At 35.5% G+C, this 15891-nt stretch overlaps 1 protein-coding gene across 2 annotated transcripts in view; it reads right to left on the bottom strand.

Moving 5' to 3' along the window:
* Positions 1–15891, bottom strand: part of RNF180 (ring finger protein 180) — an 88833-nt gene that overhangs the window by 24042 nt on the left and 48900 nt on the right. For both annotated transcript variants that reach the window (XM_035309977.1, XM_035309978.1), the window contains exons 5-6: positions 8134–8359; positions 3675–3800 (exon numbers count right to left, since the gene is read on the bottom strand). In XM_035309977.1, coding sequence (XP_035165868.1) covers positions 3675–3800; positions 8134–8359 — 352 coding nt within the window. The remainder of the gene's footprint in view (positions 1–3674; positions 3801–8133; positions 8360–15891) is intronic.

Raw genomic sequence — 15891 nt, 5'->3', positions numbered from 1 at the left:
TGATTATATTTTAAATAAAAATCTTAGCACAATAACACTTAGAAGGAATTTCCTATTACCTTGGCAAAACCTGTATCTTGAAATAGTCATCAAAGGCTGTAACTTCAGTGGTTTTCTAATTTCCATCTCTCATTCTGAACACTATGTGTGTTCATCTTCATGCTTATCAAAAATATTTTTCTCTAAGCAGGCAGCTTTCATCATTTTACAACATTATCATCACTGTCTTGCTTATATCCTATTTCTCTGGTTTCACTAATGTACTTCTATCTCAGTTCTATGCCAAAGCTTTTGAAATAACCCTTTTAGGCCCCATGCACTAAGTGTCTCAGTCTGATTTTAATATACCTGCTCTTGGCTACAGCAAATTCCCTATGTCGGATTTTCATATCCTCAATTTAAATGAACTTTCTTGCTGATTTTTTAATTCACACTTCTGGAATCAAATTACTTTTGAAGATTTACTAAGTTTAGTTTATAGAGTGAAACTCCAGTTTGGCATTGCCTGCCAAAGGCTGAACTCATGATGCTACTAAACCCTAAGTGTTAGAAAACAAACTCCAGTGAGGCATATTTGCTATCTAACTATCCTATCCAAAATACACCATGTATTTTAAAAGCTATTTAAGGAAACTAATATTTTCAGATGTTATTTTTATTGTGCAATTGCATTTTTATTGTTACCAATATTCAAAATAATAAGTGATGTTTGTTTATTTCATAAAAAAGAAAAGACATTTTACAGGCAGACTTTAAATTGACTTGTTAACTGTCACATATATTAAGTATCTGAAAGGTAAAAGATGATTGGCTTTCATTCTTGAATAGCATGTCTGTTTTATCATTAATGTATCCTTGACCAAACAGAGCAATGAAAAGCAATGGCAAGGTAACATTTATGAAGCAAACGGGCATTCTGCTACTGATTATAATTGTGGAAAAGGAAAAAAAAAAAAAAAAAAAAAGGATAAGCTATTCTGAATTACTTTTCATCAACTGAAAGCAAAGAAGTGCTACTGTGCTGTGGGTTCTTCTTTTCTTTATAAAAACTCAGAAGCTCTGGATTTCTTTTTCTTTTTTTCTTTTTTTTTTTTTTTTTCTTTAATTAGAAGAAAATATTAAATTCCTTGTGGCAATTTTCATAAGAGAGAAGACTCATATTGATTAGAAAATCTGTCTTGAAGAATCAATTTGGAAAGAAATTAAGGAAAAAGAAAAGATGCTTGACTTTATCTAGCAGTCCTACAATATTCAGAAAGACTTACAAATCTTCTAAATAATCTAAGCTTTTCAACAACCATCTTTCTCTGCTTGCATCCAACCTAATTCTGAATTCTAATTTTATCAGGTCTCACACTTCTAATGAGTGGTTTTCATGTTCAATATCTACCATTTTTATGCACAGAATGTTAAAAACAATATTCTGGAAATGTTTTTTTCATGTGGAAAACTTGAATCATATGAAATTTGAAAACACCTATCAGATTCTTAGTGACCACTACACCTGCTGGATATGAACCGGATAAAAGTGGATATGCATTTCTGATAGGGTCATTTTTTTTTTTTTTTTCATTGAAAAAATACGTTATAAAAAAGCAGTTATCCTCACATTTGAAAATTATGTGTTTTCATAACTTTCTAAACACTGTAATAATGCTCTTTTCTCTCCAGTCACTCCATTCATGTCACCTACCTTTTCAGTTCTGTTCTTTCTGTGTAGTATTTTTTGCCTTCAACTCTCATGTTTTACTATGCTGCCACTTTCCTCATGAAGTAAAAATTAATCTAAGTAAGCTCTTTTCCCCTAAGGCTCTCAGTGATGTTAGGGTTTCCAGTTAAAATGGCATCTATTATGGTCTCAGCAGGCTTTTGCTGCCAGTATGCTCAGCTTTCTAAGGCTGTAAAGTCCCCAGGAGCCTCCTGAGGCAGGGATCACAAGCAAAGTTAAGAATACCAAATATGGAGCTTTAGATAGTGCCAAGCAAAATTTAGATGCAAGACCAAAAAAGCTATCCAGTGAGAAAGTATTAGACACTTACTTTTTGAACTAACACAAACCTTGCAGTAGCTTTTAGTCAAATAAAAAGTCAGAGGAAAGCCGTGGTTGTGACAATTGTATTTAAGAAGGCAAAGAAAGTTTCAGAAAGCTACGTGATTTGGGTTTCCTATTAACTAGATCTAACTGTGTTCCTGTTCAGTGTGTGGGATTTCTGGTCTGTCCTTTGGAGACACCTAATTCCAAGCACTCTAAACTACCTCTGTGGAACAAAATGCCTTACATGCAGATAGTACCATATTTAAGCTGTATGACCTCTCCAGATTTTCCTTTTATTTTAAATTATTTTTATTTTGTACAAAGCTCATCACAGTAGCTTTTCACAAATATGAAAGACATAATTCATAGGATGTTATGGCATACGTATCAACTACATCACATATATAAGGGAATACTACAATAAAGCAATAAGTTCAACATGAACATCCAAACTATTTTAACTGCCATTAGAGAAAGCAAACATTGGCTTTTGTTATTTTTCTGCCAGAAACTTCAATTTCTGAATAATATCAAAGATGATCTGCCAGTCCTCAAACTTCTCAAGTCTGATAATTTTGATAGCTGGGAGTATTTATTATTTTCAGCATCAAACTATCACCATGTGTGACCCAGTTTTATAACTGAAGGACATATCAAATTTGACCCACAGAAAGGCCTGAGTAGACTCATAAAAGGAATATAAAAAGAATGTCCTGTTTTATTTTTTATTTTTTCCACGTACTTGTAGAAACAATCCATATTGTTTTAATAAACAGGAAAAATACATGTTATCAAGATGCAGGACTACAGAAAATTCCTATGTAAGTAAACATAGAGGGGCTTAGTGAAAAAAGGCCATTAGATTGAAAACAGTGAAACCTGAGTAAACAGTGAATCCCACATTTGCGTGCTCTAACTTAAACGTTTTTCAGTTAATGATCAGATAATAGCCATAGAAACACTTAAGTCATAAACTATCAAGAATAGGACTAAGCTTCCTTCCTATAATAAACAGAAAATAAAGGAAAGGTAAAAAACCCTCCTTTACTGAATTTTGCATATATAAAGCAAGCAATACATAATAATATATAATATTTTTCAATTTTTCCAACTTTTATATGACTTTATCCATAAAAGGCTGATTCTTTTTTTTTTGTTTTGTTTTTGTTTTGTTTTTTTTTTTTGTTTTTTTTGAGGGGGTGGGAGGGAAGTCTTTATTAACAAGATTCAGAACTGGGAAACTTTTTTTCTAGTCATTTTCTTTCTTCAGCTTTTCAGACACGCACACATATATATATTATTTTTTTTTCTAAACAGTAATATACATGGAATTATCCTGATCATGTGCACAAAATTAAAGACTTGAGTATAAATAAAAAGGTATACACATAAACTGCTTTTTTACAATTTTCAGTTTATGTTTAGATTCAGAGCACTGTGTATGAATCATACAAGGAGAATTTTACTATCTTTTACTCCAATAATCATCCAACTCTGATATCCCATGACATGGACTACCTAGAGACTAGTGTTCTCGAGTACTCAAGATAGAATAAAGTTTAGGAAAAATTTCAATAAATACAAATAATTAAGTCTGAAAATTATTCTTGTCCAAAATATACATAAGTGATTTTCTTACCTTCAAATACTCTGAAAGCTTTCTTGCAGCTTGGTAGAGGCCATTTTGCAGTATTTGATTTTTGAAAACTTTCTTGTAACTTGAAATATTCCGTAGGGAAAAAAGACTTGGTAGAGTTGTTCAATTCTACAATAATTAATGGGAAAGAATGTTTGCATATAATTTGCATATGGCTATACTACTAAATATAGTGCCTATCTACTATACAACACATTTTCTGATTAGAACACCTCTTAATGATTTTTAAAATCACATGAAAATAATCTTTTCCAGATATAGCAAGAACAAGTCTTAAACATGCTCTTTTGATTTTACTCAGAAATAAAGCATTTAGAAAAGATGATGTCAAATGCTAACAAAATGAAGTGCACTATAAATCAGGCTATTTAATTTACAAGCCTGTAATGACCTCTATGAACGAAACAACATCTATCAGTCTGACTGTGGAATTAATTCCAAGTTCATGTTGTTTTTTGTTTTAACACTGTCACTCAATAGAGATAGGAAAAGTCTGACAATTATTTTGGAGTATTTTTTTATACCGTGGATTAACTGGCTTTAAGAACGCATTCATAGAATGATGAATGATAGATTGCAGGAGTTGATAATAACCTATAAATCACAAGAACTCATTAACTCCTCCGGATATAATTTGGGGACATATCTGCATGGACAGCTACTCAAAACTGGGAAAATTAACCTGTCCATAGCAATACAACAATGGCAAACAGAGCTTAAAAGTAACTATATTTTCCTACCACGGAAAAGAATTGATTTGATGGTAACAGGCAGAGTAGCCTAGTTAGCAGTTAGCATGGGAAACTTCAGAAACCCCAGTTTTGCTTGCTTAATAGATTCTTCCTTCTAATTGTCATGGCTCCAGATAAATACTAATAATGTCAGCTGCTACTGCAATTACTTGTATACTTTAAAAGAAAGAAAGAAACCTTCACAGACCTTTGAATAGGTTTAGGTATTATTACTTTACTTGTTTCACTGCAATTTTACATACTTTTTCCATGATCTGGATTTTATGAAAGGGACAAATCTTTTTCTCCAACAAATTTGAGAAAATTCACTTTATATAAAAAATCTCCAGAAGGAAAAAAAAAATGCAAATGCTCTTTGGTTGCTCTATCTTTTTCTGTGTAACAGGAAGACATTAGCAGATTTGAAGTAAAAAAAAAAAAAATATGTTGGCCTCATTCTAAAAAACTATTGGGTGCTTTTTTGTATTTCACCATGTCAGAATGCAGGTGGAAGTAGTCTACAAAAGACATACAAAGCACAGAAATCCCCAAATCCTTTTGTCTCTTGTGAGAACAACACTAATATACCAATAACCCTCTGTTAGTGAATGGAAAAATCTATTTTTTCTCCTAAATGTAAAATGAACAAATTTTGTATTTTTCACTCATGTTTTTTAAGTTTTACCGAAGAACTTCATAAGCTATTGAGCATATTTTGATTAAGTACTGTTTGTATTCAGAAAATAACCTCTGGCCTCTGACATTATCAACAGAGAGTATTTTAGTTTTAGTTTCCTTCTACAGGCCTAAAACTAAACTTGACTCAGCTCTTTCAACTTTATTGTTCAAATTTAAACACTGAATCCTCTGGCATTTATTTATTTATTTATTTATTTTTCTTTCTTTCCTGAAGAAAAGGCAGATGGGAGAAGGTGAGAAGGGCTTTCAAGAGTCTTCAAGAAGGATGGGAAGTTCACTCTCGAGGTAACCAATAGAAAAGGCTCACTTGATACGGGCAACAGGACAGAATAAGTATCCTTGTGGATTATGTTTTGATATATTTTGACATATCCTTTGTGGATAGTTGATCTGTTTGCCTTCATCATTTTTGAGATGTTATGTGGATCCTTCTATTGCAGTTAGGTTCAGTTTGCAAAACTGTACAAACTAAAATGTTATCTTCTTAAATGTTTTGTTTTTCAGATATCCATGTAAAATAAAATGCAATTATACAAAAGGAACATTGCAGAAAGCATACAGAATAAATTAATGAGGGAAATGAGACATCCAGGCTGTAGCTATTAGAGAAGTAAATATAGAATACTAGCAATTCTGCTTCCTTAGCTACCCAAACCTATAACAACAGTGACTTTTGCATAACTTTTAAAAGGATTAATAATCCTCCTTGGTAAAAAAATATTCACTACTTCTTATATTGGTCCAGCATAATCCATCTTCCCTAATGTGTTAATTTTATTAATTTAAGGATAAATTAAGGATTAATTTCAGGATACAGTTAAGGATATGGTATCATCATAGTCGGTGACATTGGTAGTAGGGTGATGGTTGGACCAGATGATCTTGAAGGTCTTTTCTAACCTCAATTACTTTATGATCATCAATATTTCTTGGTTGACTTAAAAGCAGCCTGACATGTTAGGCACTGGGAAATTACAAAATATTTTTCTTAGTATATAGTTAATACTAAACACATCTCATATACTGTTATTACTACTTACATTAGACTCTCTTTGTATAACACTGTATTTACGCTTCAGCTGCACAAATCCATTTCCTCAATAAAACTAATTAAATATTTTGACAGAATGGGTTAGGTTGGAAATCACATCTTGAGATCAACTAGTCCAACCCAACTGCTCAAGAAGGGTCAGCTACAGCAGGTTGCCCAGGTGTGTCTAGTTGGGTTTTGATTCTTTAGGTGGAGTTTCCACAAACTCTCTGAGCAACCTGTTCCAGTGCTTGGTCACCCTCACAGTGGAAAAGTGTTTTCTTGCATTCAGATGGAATTTTATGTGTTTAAGTTTGTGTCCATTGCCTTCTGTCCTGTTGGTGGGCGCTACTGAGAAGAGTCTATTGGTCTCTGCTTTGCTCCCTCCCATCACGTATTTATACACATTGTACATTAAGAACTCAAAGACTATAAATAATCCTTAAATATTTCACTTAAACAAAAATACTTCAAAGATGTTTAAAAGTTTTCCAAATACATTTTAGCAAGTGTCCATTTCGCTCTTTGCACTCTCCCAGTAATATTTTACTGCAGCAGCTCTGTTAAATAGCTTTTCTTAAAATCTCCTCAATAACTAAAAACAATTATCTATTGGTGAAACACAGTTTATCTCTAAATCAATTCCAAAGGACCATAAAACATGCAAGCAAATTAAATGAAATCAGCCTGAAACCTCGGAACACCAGCTAGGCATTTTCTTTTCCCATCTTCTTCTCTGCTGCAGTGCTGGCTTAGTCAGTCCTTATCCATGGCCACCACCAACTCACCAGTGAACTATCTTGTGGCAACTAGTTCATCTGAAAAAATGTCTCCTTCCCATCCAAATAACTTTTTATTGATTTATTTTTCCTTTTTAGTCCAGACAGTTCCTCAAACTCATCTGTCATCAAATTATATAAAATTGTGCCTGTGCAGTGGAGGATTTTGTGTACAACCAGAAATACAAGCTGGGCAGCTCTGCAGATCAATGGAAAATCTCTCTTTAATCTACATCCCAAACCTGTCATCATCACAGCACTCACTCAATTTAAACAGAATAGCTGTGTGATCTCTGAAGCACAGAAACAGTTCTGCATGGCTGAGCTATTTCCATTATTTTGTGACCAGTATATGCACAGTTTTAAGGGCTGTGAAGGGCCTAGCTCCAGTCATCAGTCATATCATAGTGGAATTTTATTGTAGTGGAATTTTATCCATATGGATATCAATATCAATTCAAAATTTTATGAATTTACTTTTTATAGTTCCGGGTATAAAAGACTGACTCATGCTATTCTAGGTAAAACACCTGTGGCACTCTCTCCAATTCCTATATAATTTCTGACATCAAAAAACACTTACAGACCATGTATTCCTACTGCTTAAAGTCAGGAACACTACAGATGAGGGTGGAAGAGGCCAGGAAATGAGAATTTAAAAATAAGATTGGTTAGCAGAATTCTATAGTACTGACAACCTTATTTTCAATTGTAGCTGAATTAAAGTCACAAACCCAAAAGGTTTATTTTTTGCTAATTAAGTTAGCCATTTAAAAAATGCTGTTCTGGTGAGATATTTTGAGAAAATGTATGTTTATAATACTTGGGATTTGTAATTGTTTAGCAAGAGAAAACCAAAAAAAGTACAAAATATCAGAACCTCACTCCAAATATCAAAAAGTTTAAAAGTACTTTCTCAGAATAGTTTCTTACCACTTAAGAAAGCTTGTGTGGCACAGTCCTAGAAAGACTCCTGGCAAAGAATTCCTCACAATGGATAACAAGGCTAAATTTTAATCTCTATGGATATTTGATGTACTTGTTGTACAGTATTATTTCTTGTGAAAAGAAACTAATTTTATGACTGTATTTGATCAGCATGGATTTACTATAGTTTTAACTACATATTTATTCAGAGCAGAAATACAGGAATGAAAAACTAGAAAAAAATGTCTATATTGTAAAAACTTTAATTTTTATACCTGCTTGGAAAAAGACTCTGGCTATTGTAGTACGACATAGTGGACATGGAGTGCTGGCTGGATTGTCTTTGGCAAGCATCCTTAAACAAGGTTCACAAAAGATGTGGTGGCATGGATAGCACATGTAAGGATTGAAATAAACATCCAGGCATACAGCACAGAGATAGCTTTCTTTATCTCCTCTGTGTTCAGGATCATCTTCTGTATGCAGGTTATCATTTGCAGTCTGCAAGAAGAAAAAGAAAAAATCTCTTTACAGTTCACAACAATTTTGGATAAAACAGTATATAGGAAGGTGTTTTAAAATAACACGTAAGTCAGTACACACTGGTGATATTAATTTTTAATACAGGTTACTTTTAATGAGATGATGAAACATACAGGTAAGAGAAGAATGCCACAACAAGCATGGGAAGGAGAACAAATATCATATGAGACAGCAAAAGAAAGAAATAACAAAACCAAAAGAAAGAAATAACAAAACCAAAAAGGTTGATTAAAATGGTACTCTGGTCACAGTTCTTAAAATAAACTTTACAATTTATTTGTAACTTTGTTACCAAAATAACTGGTTACTTTCCTATGAAATGCAGAAGATAATAGCAATCCCTAAAAATAACCTGTGGATTGTTCTTCCTTTGAAAGGTCATTAGTGAAGTACATGTTTCAGCATGAATAATGATTCACAATTTGAAACAAACCACAACTTTATTACAATAATGCAGAACCTTAACCTTAAAGTAGACAGTCTAGGAAATCCTAACACTTTTGGAAAGTGCTTGATTTTGCCAGCATGCATGCTTTGAATTTCTTTGCACTCATATATTTGTAGGAGGATGTAGCTGGACTTCCTGTATGGTGTTCATGCCACATGAACATAAGAATCGGGTTATATTGCCAGGTTCCTGACTTGCTCTTGTAGGATGACTAAAACTTTCCATGCAATCTGAAGATTTTATATGAAAAGCAGCTAGTGTTTTCAGCGTAAAGAAAAAAGTATTCTTTTCATCTCTATGAGAGCCACACAAGACACATTGGCCTTGCTGTAGTTCCTCTATCCCTGCTGTTTCACAGCTAAAAATCAAAACCCAACATATACCAAAATCCAAGAGACCCATCAGTTAAGAACCAAGAAAGAGGAGGGCGTCAAACACTGCTGAGTGACAAACTCTTCCCTTATGCCCGTTGTTCTGAACTCCCAGTCCTTGCCTAATGATCCTAATTTAAGCATCTTATTTCTAAGCTCTTTAGTAGTATCAGTGACTTCTGGCAGGATCCAGCATCCATATTTACTGCCTCTTGCTCAACCACTGCTCTGTATATACCTCCTTGCTAGCCCTGCACAAGTCCTTACATGTTGACATTAAGCAAACCTCATGATGCATTTCTACCCCATAAATACTACTTGTGCTAGAGCAGCTGCTTGATTTGCATATAATTTGCATGACTACCTATATAAGATATATGACTTGTATGTATGTTATGCAGGACATTTTTGACACTTGTAGGCCATGGCAGACAATGACTGCCTGATGCTGGTATGCCAAACATTAATTATAATGTTACTTTGTGCCTACTGTAGAGATGGAAGTCTCTACATCTGTTTCAGGGATTATTACATTTCTAGCATCCTGGCTTGGATTTCTGTTGTCTCTTATTAGTATTAGTCTGCTGCTGCCTGGGATACTAAACACTGCAAATAATGAATAAGCCTTAATATGATAGGTATGGAATGCATTTAAAAACACAGAGCAGAAATATCTTTCCAGAATTTAACGTTTCTGTATCAATGCTTGTCCCACCAGCCTATCTCAGCCCCAGTATCACACTTTCCAGTTGCCAAAAGGGCTTACAGATTCTGGCCTGCTGTGACTCAGGTGCATGCAGACAGCTTGGGTTTAGCACTGTGTCCAAACACAAGCTCTTGTGCAACCCAGATTGTCAATACCTATGTGGCTCTTGTAGCACTTACCTCAGCAGTTTTTACTCCAGCTCAGTTTTCTCCATGCCAGATCTGAGATAAGTCCAGAAAGCTTCAGTGTGTACAGAAATTTATTGCAGAGACATCTAGCTTGTCCTGACACACAGTCAATGTAGTCTGCCTGGGACTAGGAGCTTGTAGCTCCATGCTTCAGGAAAGCAACCATGTAATTTTTTGGGGCAAGCTTGCCCGGGAAAGAGTGTTAGAGCAGCACTGGATTGCAACAGATCAATAATTCTCTTTAATGCTTTCATGCACTGTCTCTACACCTATGGAACAGATAACCCACACCAGCACAACGTGGTAAAAGGTCGCTGGGAGTTGACCTAGGTAACTGTAGGATGAAGGAAGCCTCAAAAAACAAAGAAACAAACAAACAACAACAAAAAAACCTGCACCTGCACAGAAAGCAAGGAAAGTAGTCAGAGCTTGATACATGACTTCAGCAGAAACAGCCAAACCCTACGTTGTAACAAAAACTTCCTCTGCCCCCACCACGCACAACTCAACCATGTAAGGACAAAATCATAATTTAAAAGCCAGCATAAAACCAAAAGACACTGGGTTCAAGCAAGTATTTGCTGACTGGTTTTGATGAGCACTGACTATAAAGAAAATACCTAATGTGCACAGAGGAGCTGCCTCTCTTTCTGGCTGCAAGTTAAACATTTTTCATGAGCCAATTAAGCAAATGAGGGAGCTAGAGGCAAAATGGCTGAGAACTCAAGAGTAATTGTTAGTTCTGAGGTAGGTTTGTAATCAGGATAAGATGAACATACAGGACAATCTCAGAGCCATTTGCAATTAGAAAGTAGATCAAAATTATTCTAATGTGCCAACTAGACTCCAGTTAGGAGTAATTTGATTAGTGGATCAGAGAAAGGCCTGTCATTTCTACAGCTTTGCACCCCTCCTCAAAAGACCTATCTGTGCACACTTCATCATTTAGTACTACAAAGCTGATATCAGTGCAATTCCCTTATGCAATAAGCTAATGCAAAAGATCTTAAACGGGTATTATTTTTCATCTGCAATTAAGCAGTGCCTGAATATTCCAATCAGAAGCAGAGTTTCAGTGCTTCAGAGCTTTACAAACATAAAACAGACTGTTCCTCTTGAAGAATTATAGTACAGACAAAATTGAGAAAGGCCATGCAGACATTGAGGACAGTGACAGGAGAAAAAAATTGTCAAAAACGAACAGCAAAATCTTGAAAGCAAAGCTATACTATTATTACTATGAAATGAAAGAAAGCTGGAGAGTCCTCACAAGGTTTCATCTTTTGAAATCACTTGGAAACTGCTAAAACTGACTTTATCACCTGACTGTAATCACTGATATTTCACTGGGTAGGTGGCAGAAGGATGTTATCAAAACCAACCAACCAACCAAAAAAACAACAAAAACCCAGCACATCAGGGGAACAAAGGATCAACTTTTGCTTGAAAAGTCTATGAATAATGTTAACTAACATAAGGAGTCTAGCGTAGTTTGGCCGGACTACATTAAAGTATTTAATTCAGTTTCGCATTCAGAGAGATCACAGGCACCAATGAATAATATGGCATTTACTATAAGATTTACCTTACGTTATAAATATGTAAAATATCTCAAACTAGTAGATGCAGACATTAACAAGAAAACTTCCATATGCGTACTACAAGTAAAAACAAGTTCAGAGGAAGATCTCGGAGTGTGATCAGAACGGCACACCTAAGATGTGCACCAAGATGCCAAACTATGAAAAAGCCTTGCCAAAAACTTCATGTTAAACTCACCAATTCAAAATGCTTTCTAAGTTGAAAAATGTCCACAATTAGAGGGTTTGATAACCAAGAAAATACCAGTTCTGTAATTCATAAGATTATCTTGCGAAGATAGCTGCCCTGAAAGAAAACTGTACTTCATAGAAATATTAAGCCAGCAAAGTTTAATGATCAAAGGTGGATTTTTTTTTTTTTTGAAGTGCCCTGAAGTTAAGTTAATATTAGAGAATGTTTTCCATATATTTCACTTTTTAATCAGAAGAATGAAAACATAAAGGTACCCGCGTATGCTTTCAGAATGCAAACATAATTCCAAGTTAATTAGTAGCTGACTTATTATTAGGGCATGATAATTGTATCAATACTTTGCCCTGAAATAAGAGCAGAATATGACAATAAATGCCTCATATGGCTGCATTCTCTAAGTCTTCCAGCCAGGTCTTGAAACAGAAGAATGCTGTGGACTCTGCTTTGCAATCTAAATGGAATTGGTGTGAAGGCAGAACCAGGGGTAAGCCGTTCAGCCTTGACATGCCTTTATCAGACAAGTGCTTTGCAGTGCTGCATTGCTAATAATGAGAAATAATTTGTATATGGGATGTAATACACAGCATAGTGCTGTGCAATATGGAGGACTAGAGAAACACCTAGCAGTGTAAAGTGCTGACTTGAGTCTTAGCAATGTGCACTATGAAATAGCTGGGCATTAAACACTGCATGAGATGGTATAGGAAATTGTGTATGAGTGATGGAGAGCCCTGTGGAACAGAGACTGGGAAAATACTACATGTACATTAACACTTTGTGGTCCCTCAAATACATCCAAAAGTTCTTGTGAGTGCTTAAAATGAGAAACATTCTTCATCCTTGCCATAAAACTCTAAAGACCCCATTCCAGACTGCATTTGTAATATAATGGTGCTCGACTGGATAATGATAATCTTTTTCAGTTATTCCTTACTAAAAGATATTGGCATATATGCTGATCAGAATACATATTCTCTTAGATGCTACACAGATTGACTAGGAGGGGAAAAATCTCTTTCTCATCTTGAATGCTTAATGTAAGATCGGATAAACTACTGTCTTTGCAGTCAACACCTTCACTGCTCTTACATGAACAGTACCTCAAACAGCACCTAAAAATTTGAGCAGTGGTGTAGGAGGCTCAAGAATACATAAAGCCACATTTTCACCCTGACAAACCAGGAGGAAGATGTGATTTGCTGCGCATTTGGGTACCTCACATTATGAAAGGGCGCAGTATGCATATTCTCCTTTTTTCTCCTGGAAGCTGCCCCTTGGTAGTCTGTTCCATGCTATTCACAAGCTGTACATAAATGATAGAAAAATTGATTCACAGCTCTAAAATAGAATTTAAGCCTTCACTTATATTATATAGACAGAACCATACACTACAGGTCTGAAATTTTTGAAAGAATGAATACAGATCCTGTTTTGTACAGACATGGATCAGGAAGACATAAGACGTACTTCCTGTTTGCTGCTGGAAAATATCATCAGTGGTTTGAGCCTTATTTCCTTCAGAAATGCAGCTTGTGAGATTGCCATGCCTATCCATCTGTCAGGTGGTCCCACAACAGCTTTGGAACCCATTATTCAATTGTAAACATATCCAACAGGATGGTTGAGAGAATTATATTGGCTTCCTGAAAAATTCATAAAAATTGACAGTTAGATTGAGTAGAGAGACTGAAGTGAGTGCCATCTCTTTAAAACTATTAGAGAGTGTCCAAAGGAGGGCAACAAAGATGGTGAAGGGTCTAAAGGGCAAGACCTATAAAGACCAGCTAGGGTCCCTTGGTTTGCTCATCCCAGAGCAGAGCAGGCCGAGGGGAGGCCTCATGGCAACCTGCAGCTCCCTCACGAGGGGAGCGGAGGGGCAGGCACTGAGCTCTGCTCTCTGGGGACAGCGACAGGACCCGAGGGAACAGCATGGAGCTGGGACAGGGGAGGGTCAGGCTGGGGGTTAGGGAAAAGTTCTGCACCCAGAGGGTGGTCGGGCACTGGGACAGGCTGCCCAGGGCAGTCAGTGGTCATGGCACCGAGCCTGTTGGAATTCCAGAAGCATTTGTACAATGCTCCCAGACATCTGATTTGATTTTGGAGTGGTGCTGTGTGGAGCCAGGAGCTGGACTAGATGATCCTTGTGGGTCCCTTCAAATTCAGGATATTCTGATTCTATAATCACTATGGGAACGTCTGCAGGACTTGGAAGAGGAAACTGGGGATAAGTGGAGTACTGTATGAAACTTTAACATTTTTAAATAACAGCTGGGACAATCAGTGGTAAGGAAAGTAAAGAATGAGAAGAAAATCATAGAATAGGCATATATATGGTAGTTATATGATAGGAAAAAATAGAAAAGCAGGGTCTACTTACTTGCATAAAAACTTTTAGTAATTTTATTTTTCCTTCAGGTTAGTGATACTGATAACTACTGATGATAACAGTAGTAGTATGTTGTTGCTTTGATCAGAAATTATCTAGCCTGATTTCTGCAGACTAAGTTGGTGACTTCTGGAGTTTTACAAGCAAACAGAAAACAAAGTAATGTACAATTTTAAAATGCAGTACAAAAAATCCCAAATCTTTGCTAACTAATCTAGAAGCTTACCCAAATCAGGACATAGGGTCCACTGGGCTTTGTATGCCTTTAAGCACTCTGGTTTTGTTGACTGATACGATGAATGCAAAAGGATTTATTTTCAGGCTTCTGGCAAACCTAAGCTTGAAACATATAAATCATAATACAGCATTGGCACCAATGCCCATGGATTAAATATTTGTACAAATCAATAATTCACTCTGAACTACCTGCACTCTAAATTTCTCTCTATACAACATTTCAAAAAAATCCAAAAGCAATCTAAAAACTAAAAGGCATAGCAAAGCAACTTAAGCAGCTCTCTGGAGCTACCTACTGCTAGGAGCCATGTCCTCCCTTCAGAACCTCTCTGCTGCACTTGGGTTAGATAAATTGCTCAAGGGAAAAACAACTGAAGGACATTTTCTTCCACAGAGAACCTTTGTTTAAAGAGAACAGTGTATTTATTTTTATTTTGTGTCATTTGAGGTAGCTTTAGGCAATAGAGTTATTCAGCTTCTGCGATAAAGTGCTTTGAAGACCACAGCTTCTAAGGCTAGGTACTGATGAGACACCTGTACTTTTACTATATGAGGCTCTAAAGGGACAACAAATGAATAAGCAATAAAAGTGAAAATTAGAATATTCTGAACAGATATTTGCACTCTAACCTCCTGTTATACTCATCCATGTTCCAGAGAAAATAAATTACGTATCTTTCTTCTTTTCAGAAAATATATTCTTCTTACCACCCAAATTCCCCTTCTCTCTCTATTTGTTTTTCTGCGGTTATGTTTATTCATGAAGGCTACTACTATACCGACCTGAAAAGACATTTTGACTCTCCATTTTTTTTGCCATGTTCTAGCAGACTGCCTAATCAAATATGCTTCATTTGATTTGTCTAATCAAATATATGTACACATAAGAACTTTGTCAATCTCAAATTGTTTGTATCTTCAGCTAATGATGACTACAACAGTAGTCATCAAACTTTTCTTATTCATGAATGATCTCATATAGAAAAACACAGGAAAATTAAATTACTTACCTAGTTGAAGTTCACTGAATTATTATGCACAGACTGTGGCTAAGAAACTAAAATATCAGATTTTTAATGCTTACTGTATCCACACTTTATACATCTACAAATAGATCCATGTCAGTAAGTCTAAGTTTTCACTGACATTATCATACCCCTGCCCATGACAATAACCAGTCCAATATTTTGGTACCTGAGTACTTCACCAGTGCAACTCATGAAAGATTGTATGTTTAGCTGAAATTACTTTCTCTAATATGCTTTAACAGTTTTTGTACTTGTTTATTGTGACTTTGAACTATTGTCAGCCTACTCAGCTATGACAAATTCCTGAAGTTCTGCATAGCATTGTTTGGACT

This window comes from Oxyura jamaicensis, chromosome Z, assembly GCF_011077185.1.
Source record: "Oxyura jamaicensis isolate SHBP4307 breed ruddy duck chromosome Z, BPBGC_Ojam_1.0, whole genome shotgun sequence".
Lineage (NCBI taxonomy): Eukaryota > Metazoa > Chordata > Aves > Anseriformes > Anatidae > Oxyura > Oxyura jamaicensis.
This window is presented reverse-complemented; position numbering and strand designations above follow the sequence as displayed.